A 15368-nucleotide genomic window follows, 5' to 3' on the forward strand; every position below is an offset into this window, starting at 1 on the left:
AGACCTTAGCATGGGGAAGGCAAACAGGAAAATATATTGAAAAACATCCTTAGAGGGAGATGAAGACATCCCAGATCACAGTTGCACCTGCAGGCTGAGGCAGACTAGGACTGCAGGGAGAGCCACAGCTGTGTTCCTCCTCAAGCTGGACACTTGCCCCTGCTCATTACTGTAACTACAGGTGAGTGCAAGGCACATGCATCTGCAACAGATAACTGCCCTGCTGCAGCTGTACTTTCCAAGTTGAACATGGCAAGGATGGAACTAATGTGAAAGTCTGAGTGAGCTGGTAAAGCAAGGAATATTTCCTTTTACTGTGATACCGGGGAAAATGCTTCAGGTAGAAGCACAAAATAAAGCAGTACCACATTCTGGGGGTGGTAGGTCTACTTGTTCCCAGAGTGCCTCATGCTGCCACAAGAAAAAATGCAGCAAGAATAAATAAAATTACTTGGCAATAAATGGGTGCTGAGGCATTAAGCCTTAGTTACTGTAGCAAGTTCAAGGGGCATGTTAAAATAAAGCAGGAATCTATGGCAAAATCGGTTACACCTACTGAATTAACACTCACTGCCCCTCTAAATAGACATTCGTTGGTACAAAAGACAATGTTTGCCTACCCTGGCATACGTTGTCTTCTATTTAGAGATGCAATTCCACCCGGCACTGAAGCCATTACACAGTATCAGCTTAGACTGGTTCTCCATTTAGTCTTTAATAGAGTGGTCTCAAGCTGGGTACAAGCATAGGTAAGTTTGTTATAGCCAAGATAAATCAGTCTTTCCTAGTAGAAGCTACCTCAAGAATTCTGCAAAAGACATTGTGCATTATTATGTTCACCTTCAAAATTAACAGCTTTATTACCATCCTCAGAAATGTAGGTTTTCCTCATAAGTTTACCCAACTCCCTGGCTACAGGGTATACTAGTGGGAGGTGTAGGATTCACGATCTTGTGACTGCTCAAACAGTGATGCTGTATTCCCAAAGTGAGGTGGCCCTACAGAGTCCATTACCACTGACAGTGCCAACAGGCCTGTGCGAATGTCATGTGGAAGTAACCATGCTGGTTCTGCCATTGCCACTCAACACCAGAAGTACAATTTCTAGTTGCAAACCGAGTCTCAGAAAGGTTCAATCCTTCCCCACTGACAGAAAGCTAAGCCATAACAAGATCAAACTCATCAGGTGTAAGCCACTAAGTGCACAGCTCCTTATCCATCACCTGCAGGTACAAGAGGAAGGCAGGCAGATGCAGTATCACACCTTGAGCCTTTACAGTATCACTTCTCTTTATAACCTTGGAGAGGTAAAGATGGCAACTCATTTACCAAGAGACAATCATAGCAGCTTGTGAGAACTGTCCCCAAGATGCATGAACCACAAGCATTCTTTGGCTTTAGTCTACAAGGCAAGAACACCAGCTTAGCTAAATGCAGACCAGCTGTGCCAGTAGAAGTGACCTAGTGTTTATGTAGCACTTCTCAGTTGTTTTCTAGTGATGAAAAACAGGTGCAGAAGACTTTCTAAATGGAATAGTATGCACAGTAAGTTAATACTATTGGGTGTTTTGTTCATGAATTATTCTCTACTACCTACTGCAGATGCCAATTTGATGTTGAGCTTAAATGTATGATTGGTTCAAGGGCAGGAGCAATAACAGACATCCTTTCCCACCTGAGATTCTTAAAGATCCTGAGTCAGTTGCTGCCAAGACTGTAACTGATTTACAAAACATTTGTAGGCTCTTCCCCATGCAAGTTCCAGAAGTTGCAACACGCACCCTTCTCTGAGCAGAAACCCACCTGATCATTTGAGTGTGCTTTGCAATACTTTTATTTGCATGCTTTCCTACCGACACCTCACTAAGTACCTTCAAACAATAACAACCAAAAAAATCTGCTCTACTTGCAGTTTTCTAGAAGAGCCCTAAACAAAACAAACAAACAAAAAAAACCAACAAAACCCATCCCACTCAGATGATGTATTTGAAACTAAAGGTGCTATCGCAGGAGAGGCGCTTCCCTTTGCACCTCCCGCAGAGGTCCTGGCGGTGGGGCCTCTTGGGATCCACGTGGCGCATCTTCACGGGGCAGGTGCACCTGGTCTGCTTGCAGCTCTGGGGGAGAAGGCGGCGGTCGGCGGGCGCGGGCCGAGGCGGCCCGGGGCGGGACGGGACAGAACAGGGGCCTCTTACCTGGCAGGTGATGTCCTCCACGCGGTACGGGTTGTAGGACTTCTGGCAGGTCCGGCAGAACTGCCGAAAATAGACCTGCGGGGGAGGCCGGGGTCAGCGAGGGCGGCGGCGGGGCGGCGCCGGGCCGGGATGAGCCAAGCCTGCCATACCTTGTTGGTGCCCTGGACGCACCAGACGTACGCGCTCTCCCAGCGGATGTTGCAGTCCTTGCAGTGGTAGTAGCCGTACTTCTGTTCCAGGAACTGCCGGGGACAACGGTTACTCGACGGGGCAGGCGCCTCCCGGGCCAGCCCGGCCCCGCTCCGTTCCCCCATCCCGGCCGCCCCTCACCTGGAAGCGCAGGCGAGTCTTGCCCGCCGCCGGCTCCCGCTTCTGAGGGGCGGCCGCCGGCTCTGCCCGCGCCGCTGCGTCCTCCTCCCGGTTCTCCTCCGGCCCCGCCGCCGGCGGCTCCGCAGTGGCGGCCGGACGCTGCTCCAGCGGCTCGGCCGGGCGCTGCTCCAGCGGCTCGGTGCCACTCTCGGGGGGCTTCTCCCAACTCGCCCGCACGGCGGCCGCCTCTGCCTCCCGCTGCTCTCGCAGCGCAGCCGGCTCCTCCTCGACGGCCGCTGCCGTCGCCGCCTCCTCCTCCTGCTGCGGCCGCCGCTCCGGCTCCGGACCCGGCTCCTCCAGGAAGGCGGTAAGTCTGCGGGACGCCATGGGCGAGTAGACGGCGATGGTGCGGGGGAAGCGCACGGCGCGGGTGCTGGTGGTGGCCAGGCTGCCCTGCTCCTGCTCGGCGTCGCGGGGACGCGGCCCGGCGGGGGGGCCGGGGCGGCGGCGCAGCAGCGTGCGGGGCCCGAGGGAGCACTGCACCGAGGCGTCCTGCCGCGGGTTCACCTGCACGCCCACCTCCTTGGTGTTGGCCTTGCGGAGCCGCGGTGTCAGGTTGGGGTTAACCTGGGAGAGGATGGCCTTCAGCTGTGCCCGCTGGTAGTTGTCGAAGTACTCGGCGGCCGCCGCCGCCTCCCCGTAGCCCGAGAAGTAGCCGCTGCCCCGCGGCCGCCAGCCGCCCGTCGCCGCCCCTTTGCCCTTGGGCGGCGGGTAGCGGTAGGAGTAGGGGTGGTAGGCGGCGTACAGGTAGCTCTCCATTGCCTCCTCTGCCATTGCGCTACACCCGGGGAAACACAGGGGGGAGGGCGGCCTTAAATACCCCCGGGGCGGGGCGGGAGCGCGGCCAGGCCGGGCTTCCTCCGCCCCCGACGAGCGCAGGCCTTGGTGGCCCTTTCCTATCAGGGTGTGGGGCCTCGGTCAGGGATTCCCCCAGCCCCCCAGCACAGCGCGGCCCTTACTTTTCCCCACGGGATTAATCAGTGGGAAACGTGGGTTTGGTTCAGCTTTGCCATGTATTTGTGGTGAGAACAACGAGCACAATGCTTTTACAGCAGGTGGTAGGCACAGAGATACACACGTGCAAGATGGTTTGCCTATTTGTCCACACTGGCGCCGTATTGGCTTCGCCTCTGCAAAACACTCGTCTCCTTCCTCCTACCCATTCCTGCTGCACTTAGGTGGGCAGGAGGCTCCTTGAGCAAGGACGTAGTTATTTGCGTTGGAGTGATACTTTCTCCTTTTTTTTTTCATATTTATTTTTGAGGAAATACAACTGTCACGGTAATAAACACACATCACCTTGTACAATGGGAGTGGCTGGAGAAATGACGGAGGCTGGGCAGCTCCGCGTGCACAGCAATGAGCGTGGCCCCAGCCTGGCTGCAAGCACAACACACATCACACATCCCTGGGTGTCACCTCCTTATCTCGCCTAAAGCGCCGTCTGCGTCGGCTCCATCTGAATGGAGTTGTCCTCCGTTGTCACTGTGCCATACGAAGTATCGGCCACCTCCTCTTCCTTCAGTTTCTTGTAGGAAATATCCATGTCTTCCTCTTCACCAAGTGTATCTTGTTTGTAGCTGTCTCTCCCATACATCTTGTATGCCAGCACAAAGAGTCCCGCTTCTGCTGACTGAAAAAGCGCGTAAAGCAAGGGAAACATGTACATGCCCCCTATGAGCTCTGGGGGGAAGGTGAGTTTTAGGATGGCGGTGCAGAGCTGGACGTTTTGGCATCCTGTTTCCAAAGACACTGTTCTCCTGCAATGCGGGGGCATTTTAAAGACCGTGGCTAAGCCGTATCCCAAGGCATACCCTGCTAGAGGCATCAGCACTGCAATGGCATAGACAGACGCAGGAATATGTGCTATCAGATCTGGGCCCAGCATGGTCCCAGTCAGGATGAACAGGATCACCAGAGTCACCAACAGGGACCACAGGGAAATCTGGCAACAGATATTGATAAACAGGGGGGTTATTAGTTTGAAAGGATAAGCATAGCAGGTACAGACTTGATAAAGAGTCTAAATTGCAAACTGTGGTTGCACTGCCCTTTTTGGGTTTGTTCCTGGCTCAGGACTTTGGTAGTGTTTGATCATATCGCAGGAAAGGAAGAGGCCGAGATCGCCCTCCATCATTTTGCTTTGGGGTGACTTGCTGGGAAACTAGAGAGCCAGGGATTTTGCCTCACTTTTCCTTTTGTAATTAAGCTAATTTGTTTGCATGTTTTAAGGAGGTGTTGCCATTCCTGTGGGGTTGGGTTTGCTACCCCTGGTTACAGCAGGAGCGGGGAGAGAGCAGGATGCCAGGGAATGCCTGTGCTCCAGGGTGCAGCGCTATTCTGCCTTCCTTCCTGTATGCAGGGGGTACACTGCCCTTCCCCTCGCTCTCTGTCTCACCGCTTTATTTCCAGACTACAAAAGTCCTTATATTCCACCTAAGTAGTGGAATATGCCGGTGTGAACCTACTATTGGTTCAGAGGGACCAGAAAGGTTACTGCCGTTGGACCCCCCCACCCCGTCCCCGATGCCATCCCTGGCATGCCCTGCAGAGCAGACGCCCCCCAGTCCCCAGTGCCGTGCCTACCTTAACCAGGAGGTCGGCGGCGCGGGGGTGCCGGTATCGGATGAGCACCCCCAGGCCGATGGGCAGCAGGGTGCTGCCCAGCGTCAGGCTCACTGCTCCCAGGGGCAGCAGCTGCACCAGGGTCGTGTTGATCCAGTGGCGGCTGTAGATCCAGAGGCAGAGGGGCATCAGGAACAGGGCCAGCAGCGTGGAGGAGGCCGTCATGATAATGCTGCGGCGGGGGAACCAAAGAGACAGCGGATCAGCGCCCGGCCGGCCGGGGGGCTGCCCCGGGAAGCCGTAGTCCCCGCGGGAAGGCGGCTCTACAGCCGCCCTGTCGCTTCTCACGGCAAGAGCCCCCCACCCCGGCCAGGGCGCGGGCAGGCACGCTTTTTAGAGAAGAGGGCAGGAGGTATGTGTCGGGGTTCGCGTAAGACCCGTCGGCCTCTGGAAAGGCAGGAGACCAGGGCTGGGGGTTTTCAGCCGCGCCATGTCCGTCCGTCCGTCCCGGTCCCACCGCCGGTAGGTGCCCAGCAACCCCTCCCCCCGTCCCGAGGCCGCCGCAGCACCCGGCGGGCTGAGGGCGACGGGGAGTGAGGCGCCTACCTGAGGTTCATGTCCCCGTCGACGAGCACCGACATGAGGTTGGAGAGGTTTCCCCCGGGGCAACAGCCGCACAGCAGCACAGCCACAGCCGCCACTTCGTCCAGGGCGAAGATGAGGGCGAGGAGGAAGGCCAGCAGCGGCATAGCCACGAACTGCCCCAGCAGCGCCAGCAGCAGCCCCACGGGCCGCCGCAGCTGCTGGCCCAGCTGCCCCAGCTCCACAGCGCATCCCAGCCCCAGCATGGTCACGCAGAGCGCCAGCCCCACCAGCACGCTCAAGCCCTGGTTGAGGGAGCGGTCCCCGAAAGTCTCGTCGCCCCCCGCCAGCGACCCGCCGTCGGGGCCGCCGCCCCCCGCCGCCGTCGGGGGCTGCTCGGAGCCGGCCATGGGCTGCGCGGCCGCCGGGAGCCGCCGGCTCCCCGCCGAGCCCCGGAGGAGGGAGCGAGCGGCGTGGGGGCCGTCAGTGCGGGATGCGGAGCCGCGTGGCCCCGGTGGTCCGCAGAGCCCGCATCCCGGCCCGGCTCAGCCCGGCTGGGCGCTGCTGCTGTGCCGCGGCCGCCGTCCGTCGCTGCGCGCCGGCTCTCTACTGCGGGCACCGCCCGCGCATCCCCGGACCCACGCGGGGCCACCCCCGGCGTGGGCGGTGTCTCGCTGCCGCCTCGACGGCGGGCAGTGCCCGGCCGCCCGCCCCGCCCGGCCCCGGCGGGGGGAAGAGCAGGCGGGGGCTCATGGCCGCGGCCCCTCTCCCCGGTGCGTCCCTTCCGCAGAGCATTCGGGACGTGGCACAGCCACCTGCATCCTCCCGAGGGCCGGGCCCGGCTTTTCCAGCAGAAGGAATGTGATATCGGGAGATTTGCTTCGGTATCAAAAAGGAAATCAGTGTCACGCTGTCACCCGAGATGTGGGTGGGCAGCAGCAGTCCCCCTCTGCTGAGAGACAGCCAAGATCGTTGCTGCTCCAGCCAAATTACCGGCTGCTGTGAAGACTGCGGGAATGGGTGGGGAAGGAGGAAGAGCCCTTCTAGGAGGTTTTGGGGCCCACCACTTTCTGCTGGCCAGTCACAGAAGCTTGTAAGGAGAGGCAATACCTTTATTGAGCAGACGATGCGGGTAAAGGAAGCAGACAAGCTCTCAGGCACACAAGTATTCAGACCAGGGTCAGAAATGTAGACCGTCAACCCAAAAATCACATCCAAGGGTGATTATAGTGTTGTCAGTCATAAAACCGTGCTTGCAACATCTATACTTCCACTATTTTGTACTTTTCATTTAATAATTGTGTGTCACCCCGTGCTGTATGGGATGCCAGGCTGGGCTCGCAAGGACAGCAGCTCCTGAGAGAGGAGGAGCAGCCTCTGAAAGCAGGGTGGACATCAGTGACTCCTGCTCTGTGCACTCGCACGGCTACTGGCTGTGTTTCGGAAGCGTAGCCGTCTCCTTCTTTCAGGTGGCGGCTTTAGAGGGGTTGCAGCCACCCCTTCACATCACTGCTCCTGGGTGGGAGTAGCTAGCTCGGCATGGAGCATCCCCAGGGGCTGCCCCTTGGTTCCCACACTGAGGATGCCGCTCTGCTTCACATGGAGCATCTCGAGTCGCAGCTCAAGAGGGATGCGCTGAATTTAAAGAGCGTACAGGAGGCACCCTGACCAGTTACTCACCTTCAGCTCCAACAGGCAGCAAGTTCTCAAAAGTTTATTCTGGTGAAATTTTAGGCTATCCCAGGCATTGAGTAGAAATTATTTGGTGACTCAAGAGGAAAAAAGAGAGTATTATTTGCTTCTTAATTCTTACTTGGGGTACAGGCAACACAAGGAGTGCATCTAGTACCTAGTGACAAAATCCCAGGTACAGCAACTTTGCCAAAATGATGCCAAGTTCAATCGTCTTCTCCTTGTGTTTGTTTCCTTGTCATTAGCCTAAGGAGAGTGCAGGGAAGATGAGTCATCAGAGCTAAACAACAAAATAGGTTCCTGTTTGCTTTAGTTCATTCATATTTTTGGGCTCTGTGTGCTGCTGCGCTGGGGGACTGTGGGGCTTGGTTGGCTTTCTGAGCCAACGGTGTCCTCTAGACTTAATTCTTGGATCTGCATATGCAGAAAAGTGCTGGCAGTGTATTTATTGTGCTTCTTAAAGACTTACCACTGCTGTACCTTATCCTGTCCTTCACATACTCAGTATTTGGCTTCCCAACATGCAGGTCATTTGCTTATCATACCCTCCCTGGTTTCTAAGTAATGCCCGTGCAGTTTCCATGCAGTGGGACCAAGAACGGGATCACCATGGGCAAGCCCAGGCTGGGTCAGTTGTGCAGAGCACCAAGCAGCTGCTTATCAAGCAGGTGTGAAGGGCACAGGCCAGGCCTTCTGTTTTATCTGTGAGTGTCACTCCTCAAGCTGCTAGAACAGGGCTGCTCATGGGAGGATATTTTTGTGTCATAACATATAACATATAGGCAGTTACAGGAGGAGTTCAGTAAACATAGATATGGTGAAGCTCTATTAGCAGTGAAGCAGATGTGTCTTGTTTCAGAGACCACCCAGTCATTGCAAGCTTCAGTTTCAAGGGACACTGAAGTACAGCGTTTCTTATGGGAAAATGTTGTGAGAAGATCGTAACAAATCAAGACCTCTTGAGATTTTTTTTAAATATATCAGCCGAAATTCAAGCTTAACTCTTGGCTTAAACAAGAGCAGTACCACTGACTTCAGGGAAAGCCAAGTCTGAACCCAGCTGATGCGCCTCACTAATTGTCCACCTGTCACCCTGGGTGGCACCTGGCATATTTTCACATCCAGTATGGAGAGTGAAAAAATGTTTCTGCCACTGAACATGGTTCTTGTCTCTTTAACTTGCTGCAGGCTTTCCCGATATGTCATCGTTAAAGTGCAGTCTGGAGTGATGCTAAGTAGTTTTGCAGCATCTGGCTGCACGGCAACCGGCTCACACGTAGTGCACACCCTGGAGTATCTAAATCAATGGCTAATTACTTCTCTGTTTTCTTTTGTGAAGGGTGGGAGAACACGTACTGCCTACCCTGCTATTACTGGAAACAACATGTTGACTATTTGAGTAGAAAAAGACTTGTCAAATAAAACTGATCATATATTATTCCCACATTATTCCTCGTTAGTCCTTTGGCTGAAAAATGGGTGAGAAGATAAGAGGTAGCAAGAGCAAGAAGAGGGAGGGAAAGGACTCATCGAAATATGACCTTGTTGTAATTTGTAACTTTTATAAATAATATTGCCTTACATTATTCTTCTTAGGAGGGTTTTGATTTCCATAGGAGAGCACTATGGCAGTTTCACGTTCCCCAATAAGGTCCAGAGCTTTCAATACAACAGTTGATGGCTCTTTAGCACCTTTTGTGCCCCATTGTGGCTGTCCTCACCTGCCCACCTCAGTCGATGCCGAGTGTCATGTCCCTCCACCCCCCGGGGCACGGTGACTCCAGTCACATATACCCCTTGGGTGGGGCACAGGAGGGGCAACACCCTTGGTCAGCAGGCAGGGTTCTCAGCCAGTGAGGTGCGCCAGGCCCAGAAAAGCTTCTGGACCATGCTCGTAATGACCACAGATGACCAGGCTATAAAATGGGGCCCTCAACCCCCTTGGAGTGGTCTTCTGAGAGCAGCAGGACTGTGACTGGAGCCCTCCCCTTAGATCAGGGATGCTGTCTAAGGAGACTTCCTGAGATTGAGAGCCCTCACCTTCTCCTTGGTGAGTGATTATATCTCCTGAATATATCCTTCAGTGAGCCTTTGCTCCTCCCTGGGCAAAGCAATTATTTCTTCTGGGTACCTTTGAGTGAGAGGCCTCTTCTTTTGAGGGAGTGTGTGCACGCTGTGGATCTTCATTCTTGTGTGATTGTATGGTGATAATATCCCCAACTGGTATATCGAACCTGAAGTTTACTAAATGTTGCTGGAGTGCTGCCTGATATTTGACTATCCCCAGCTTGCATTGTTTTCTGTAACTTGGTTTCAGTTTTGGTTTTGAGTTAAAGTTGGTTTAAGCTTACATTTGCTTGGAGTCATTTTGGGGTGCCTCTGTGAGGAGCACCCATGCTATAAGCTGGTCTGGAGTAGCAGGAATCCTTCTTTTGTGCCTTCCCTGTATTTAACTGGAAATAAAGGTGAAAAATAAAGAGTAAGTTTGTAAGGAATTTTGACAGTGCTGTAAGAAATGAACCAAGTGACATTGCTGTTCACTCAGCTAATGACTGCTCCAGCATGTTGTGTGGAAATGTTGTTTCAATCACTTGCTTTTTCTGCCAGAGATTAAAAGCATCTGCCATAGCCCAGAATTATTGCAAAATTGCAATCATTGCATATATGCAAGGAGGTCCCTTCAGTGTCCCCCAAAGGAAACCACTGTGTGTGTTGTGTTCTGTGCTGAATTTTGGGCAACAGGAGGAGGTTCAGTTTGTGCAGCTGTTATGCCTGTTGCTCCACACACTCAGGAGCCTCAGACAAGAAGGGTTGGTTCACAGATCCCAAATAGGTTACGGATAAATTGAGTAGGTTATGGATAAGTCGCATTCTTGGACTTTGAAGCCTGAATCCTGACTGTGTTGCACTTGAAGCATGTGCGTGCTGTGGTTACGAGCACTGTATAAAAGCAGGATGATGGGGTGGGAAGAGAAAGCAAAGGGCAGGCACCCTCTCTTTTCCTGCTCTTCCCATTTCAACTTGCTACCCAGAATATTTTAAATAGTGGAAATGGGGTTAGCAAACGGTGCTATGGGTGTGCTGTGCTGCCCTCTCCTCCCGCCCTGGCTCCTTCTGTGCCGTGCCCAGCTCTGCAGGAGGCAGCGGGGCTCAGCTCCTGTGCGATGGTGTCATCTGCCTGTCAGTCACGCTTCGCCTCTCTGCGTGTCCGTGGCGGCCGATCTGTGCAGCTGTGCTGGGTGTTTGCAGAGGAAGAGCCCTCCAGAGGATTGCCCTGGAGGATGGAAAGCTTCCCATCAGCACCTTTAAGGAGGCTGGGACAAAACACTGCTGTGAAAATGATGTTCGGGTGAGACCTAGCAGGAGTGGTTTCTGATTTTAATGGGTCATGTAATCCCTTTGTTTCTGCTTTACTTGCTATGCACCTAGGTTATGAATGGAAATAAAAATTAAATTTAAGACTTAGTAGGACAGTAATAATTTTCCATGGCAGGGGGGAAAAAAGTCTTTGCTGTTGACTTGGATAAAAATAATCCTTGAGGTGTATCTCGTGATCCCTACATGCAGTTTAGGGTAAGCTTGTGGTAAAATCTGTGAAATATATATGCCTATTCTTATTTATAACTTAAATCCAGAGCGGTTATGTTTGTGGCTTAGGAAAGTTTTCTGTGATTCTGTGAGAGATACTGGCAATTCTGCTGGTTCTTCCATGGTAGTCTTTCTGCTAGGAAAGACGTGTCAGATGGTCCTTTGCTGAACCAGGTCCCTCTCTGACACTTGGTTCCCACTCCCTCTCTCAAGAGCAGCAGCACAAGATTGGACTTCGTACCTTTGGCCACCCCTGGCCCATAGCCCACCTTCACTGAGCCAGTGACCAGCAACTACGAGATCTTAGCAGTCACGGCGCCTTTTTTTTTTTTTTTTTTTTTTTAATATATTGTTTGGGAGCTGGTTCACTAAACAGGCAAGAAAATACATTTTTAAAATAAGCTGTGTTGAGTTCTGTGGCAATCAGTTGTTTCTAAGAAACCTTTAAGGCCAGACAGAAAGTGCCTGGGTGAGGATGTGCTGATCAATCAATGTTGCTCCTGCCCCGAACCACTTGGGTTTCACACCAAGGCAGAGTGAAGCTGGACCACGGAGGTGGAGATCACACAAGAACTGTGGGGTTCCCCTAAGTTCCTTGCTCTGGCAGGTGTCTGTAGAGCAGAGGGGCTGGGACAGACCTGCCTTCCGTGCCTCCCAGGCTTCTCTGCTGCTCTTCAGTGTGACACCTGGCCCCACCGCAGCCCTGTCACGCCTCATCCCAAGCTTGCTTTTCTTAAACTCCGCTCTGTCCTGTCCTTAGCATGGCACTGCAGCTCGATCCTGCTCAGTAAATCTCTAAAATAATCAGCATCTTCTACCTCATGGCCGGTGGCCTCGAACAGAACCAGGGTTTGAATTTCAGGGTGGGGAAAAATAGATACATGTCCCTTCCTCCCCTCATCAGCAGGAGTCATCACTGCATCCCTGCTGTCTCCTCTACAGGCATGATCCTACCAAATCATCCTTCCCTTCCCCTTGGCCCAGGTAGCAAACTGGTTGGCATCCAGACACCCTCCCCCTGCTCCTCCTCCCTCCTCTGCCGCGCTGCGTCCGCCTCTCCTGTTCCCTGCTGCCTTTGTGATTTCTCCATTCATGGGAGCCCTGTCCCCTGCTCCCTCCAATTCCTCTTCCAAGTTATGCCTGTTTCAGTCCATACATAAATGCTCTGTATTTACGTCTCCCCTGGGAGAAGTGCTCTGCATCTCATAGCCTCCAAGATTTTATTAAATTGAAGTGATGTGGAAGGGAAACAGCACAAGCCTCGTTGCTCGGCTGCGCCATCTCCTTTGTGTCCCTGCATCTGTTCAGTCTCCCTGAGCAACTGGGAACGGATCCTTTCACTGAAGCTCGGGGTTAGCAGCCAAGGGCAGAAATTATTATAACGAAACCCTCCCATCGTGCTTGGTCTTCCCTTGTGTTTATTTTTAAGATGTATGAAGACCATTAATCAACAACAAAGTGCATCACGACTTGGGTCACCATGTTCCAATAATTCATAATTAGAACTAAGTGTTTAAGGCTGTGTGATCCACCTTTTAAAAATGAGGTGCAGAGATCTTTTGCCAACTATCCCATTAAGGAAAAGGCTTCAGGAGGAGAAACCAGTAGATCATTGAGGAATGATCTTGTAAATCGATTGCTGACTGTCATTTGTTGCAGGTTGTACCCTTACAACTGTAGGCAATTAAATGCCTTTATGTGAGATACCTTTACCCAAATTAAAATAGGAAATAATTCTGCCTCAGACACGCTTTCCTTTTTTTGCCATTTGATCTTTTTCTCGAGTTGGAGTATTATCAGCATTAAGATGAAAAGTCATAATGAAATAAATGACCTGATGACTAATGCATGCCTCCATCCAGAAGAGCCAAAATTAACCTCGCGTCCAGGCAGGCAGGGACAGGAGGTGAGGTGAGGCTGCCTCTGAAGGCATTGGACTCAGTTTTAAAAGTCAAGCGGCATTCCGCACGGCGGGCTGGCGCAGGCGGCCGCAGCCTCAGCCGTGCGGAGACGGGCACGTCGCGGGCGCTGCCGTCCTCATTTTCCTCCCCGCAAGCGCCGCAAACAGCCCCTTCAGCACCTGCGGCAGCAAGAGGAAGGTGCAGAGCGACTTCAGGATGCGTGTGCAGTCGCAGGCCCTGATCCAGCTGGGTTTATTGGCTTCCATCGCCCTTCGAGGCTCCCAGCCCCCTCAGAATTTCGGGTGCCGGAACCTGGTCAGGGTTAGGGGGATGAATCAAGGGAGGTAACATGGAGGTAGATCACACAAATGTGGTTGTGTGCCTATAAAATATATATTTTTGGGTTTGGCAAAAAAATGCCAGATCAGAGTAAATGACACCGAGACTGTCTTGTCTCACAGGATAGTTTAAATATAAAAAAAATACAGCAATAAATTTAATAATACCTACAGCAGCATTTGCTTGATAGAGTATTCATTTAATTGGAACAAAGACACTCCCAAGACAAATTGCATCCTTCTCCTGCCAAAGCTTTCTCCATATTAAAAGGGATGTTAATGGTGAGCCCCATGGGAAAGATAAAAGCATTGACATTCTATCTCAGGTCATGCAAAAAAAATCTTTGCACTCAGTTGTCATTTGTATCGCAGCATCTAAGGCGCCTAGATGTGGACTAAGACTGTTTTGTGTGAGAAACCATATAAACATAGGATAAAAATGCTTCTTGTCCTGCCGCCAAAATTTTATTGAATAAATATCAGAAATGCAAATCAACAAATAAGCAAGCCATTCAAAATAGGTGCACTATTACCTAAATTAAATCTCAAGCTGTCTACAAAGACATTTCCAGCAAATGGAAGAAGTAAATCTCAAACATAATAGTAATCTCTTAATACTTGTTTTAGGTAATGTTGTATATTAATCCCATGAAAATAACCTTGACCTGTTATGTGCACTTTTAAAACCGTGATAAAGTAGGACATTTTTTAATAACCTAGAGAGTCTTCTGAATTTTGAACCTATGGTATCAGGAGAACTTGCATGTTGCTGCAGCTGAGGAAGATGCACCCTGGGTTTTGTATAACTGTTGTTTTGGCAGGAAGATGAAAGCGTGAATGTCTCCATCCACAAGATACTTTATCTCATTTTTGGGGTATGTAAGCAGAAATGCCAGGTATGAAGCCAGGAGGGTATTTTTTCCCGCTGGAGGTGTTGACTCTGCCACTAGTTGAAAGTCTCTTTTTTCTAGGGTCTCATCTTTAAAAATAATTCTGATAAATTACAATGTAGAAAATGCTGTGAAATTGCTTGAGTTTGGAAAATTTGCCTTAACAGTGAAGGGATGGGGGGCTGTTTTGTGTATCCAAGGTGAAGCTACTGGAGAACTTAGCCACAAGTCTCCAGTGACATGCAGGCAGGAAAGGTTGCTAGTCTTAATAATAGGAAACAGCCTTTTCTGTGCTAGTGGAGAAGAGCACGAGTAAATCTAAAGTTTAGATGGAAACAAGGCAAGTTCAGAGGAGGAAGAGGGTGCGTGGTTTGAATGAAGGGAGCTGGGGTTGTTTAGTCTAGAGAAGAGGAGGCTTAGAGGTGACCTCATCACTCTATAACTACCTGAAGGGAAGTTATAGCCAGGTGGGGATTGGTCTCTTCTCCCAGGCAGTTAGCAATAGGACAAGGGGGCATGGGCTTTAACTCTGCCAGGGGAAATTTAGGCTGGATATTAGAAAGAAATTCTTTACAGAGAGAGTGGTCAGGCATTGGAATGGCCTGCCCAGGGGGGTGGTGGACTCGCCGTCCCTGGAGGTTTTTAAACTCAGATTGGACATGGCACTTAGTGCCATGATCTAATAAACGGACTAGAGTTGGACCAAGGTGTGGACTCGATGATCTCTAAGGTCTTTTCCAACCCAGTCGATTCTGTGATTCTGTGATTCTGTGAATGGGAAGGGCACTGGCAGACCAGCTCCCCATCACTTGTTATGTTTTGGGTGCAAATGGGAGATGTTCTGGCTGGGGTGCAGCGACTGCCGTGTGCAGCCGGTGGCTCAGATGTGCCACGACCTGGCTGAAATCCTCGTGTCTGTGGTGAGCAGGAGCCTGGGCGAGAACGTCACTTTGAGCTGAACTAAAAAAGAAAAACCAGTTTTACAGTAAAATCAAAGCTATAAAAAGAAAAATTAACCTACTACAATTGTTCATTAACCTTTGTGCTTCTATGCTGTTTCTAAACTATGCCAACTTTTAAATTAAATGTAATTCAATTTTTTTTTTTTTTTACATTTTGACTTTAAAATATTTCTTTTTAGCAAAATAGTTATTCACATCAATCACAAATTTGTGAGTAGTTGGGTTTGTCTGAAGCCCTGACTTTTAGGAAATATTACATTCTTAGGTGTTTCTGCCATCTCTGCCT

At 51.3% G+C, this 15368-nt stretch overlaps 2 protein-coding genes across 2 annotated transcripts; both read right to left on the bottom strand.

Moving 5' to 3' along the window:
• Positions 1–1426: 1426 nt before the first annotated feature.
• On the bottom strand, positions 1427–3455 carry ZAR1 (zygote arrest 1). Its single transcript, XM_082050206.1, is given in 4 exon segments — positions 1427–2117; positions 2196–2270; positions 2345–2477; positions 2479–3455. Coding segments are annotated over 4 exon segments (1212 nt in total). The 5' UTR covers positions 3339–3455; the 3' UTR covers positions 1427–1973.
• A 103-nt stretch (positions 3456–3558) lies between these two features.
• SLC10A4 (solute carrier family 10 member 4) lies at positions 3559–6378 on the bottom strand. The gene is made up of 3 exons (XM_082050204.1): positions 5736–6378; positions 5151–5361; positions 3559–4509 (listed from the first exon to the last, which is right to left on the bottom strand). The coding sequence occupies exons 1-3, from the start codon at positions 6119–6121 to the stop codon at positions 3997–3999; spliced, it is 1110 nt and encodes a 369-aa protein (XP_081906330.1). The 5' UTR covers positions 6122–6378; the 3' UTR covers positions 3559–3996.
• Positions 6379–15368: the final 8990 nt, after the last annotated feature.

This window comes from Streptopelia decaocto (genome assembly GCF_964273445.1).
Source record: "Streptopelia decaocto genome assembly, chromosome: 4".
Taxonomy (NCBI): domain Eukaryota; kingdom Metazoa; phylum Chordata; class Aves; order Columbiformes; family Columbidae; genus Streptopelia; species Streptopelia decaocto.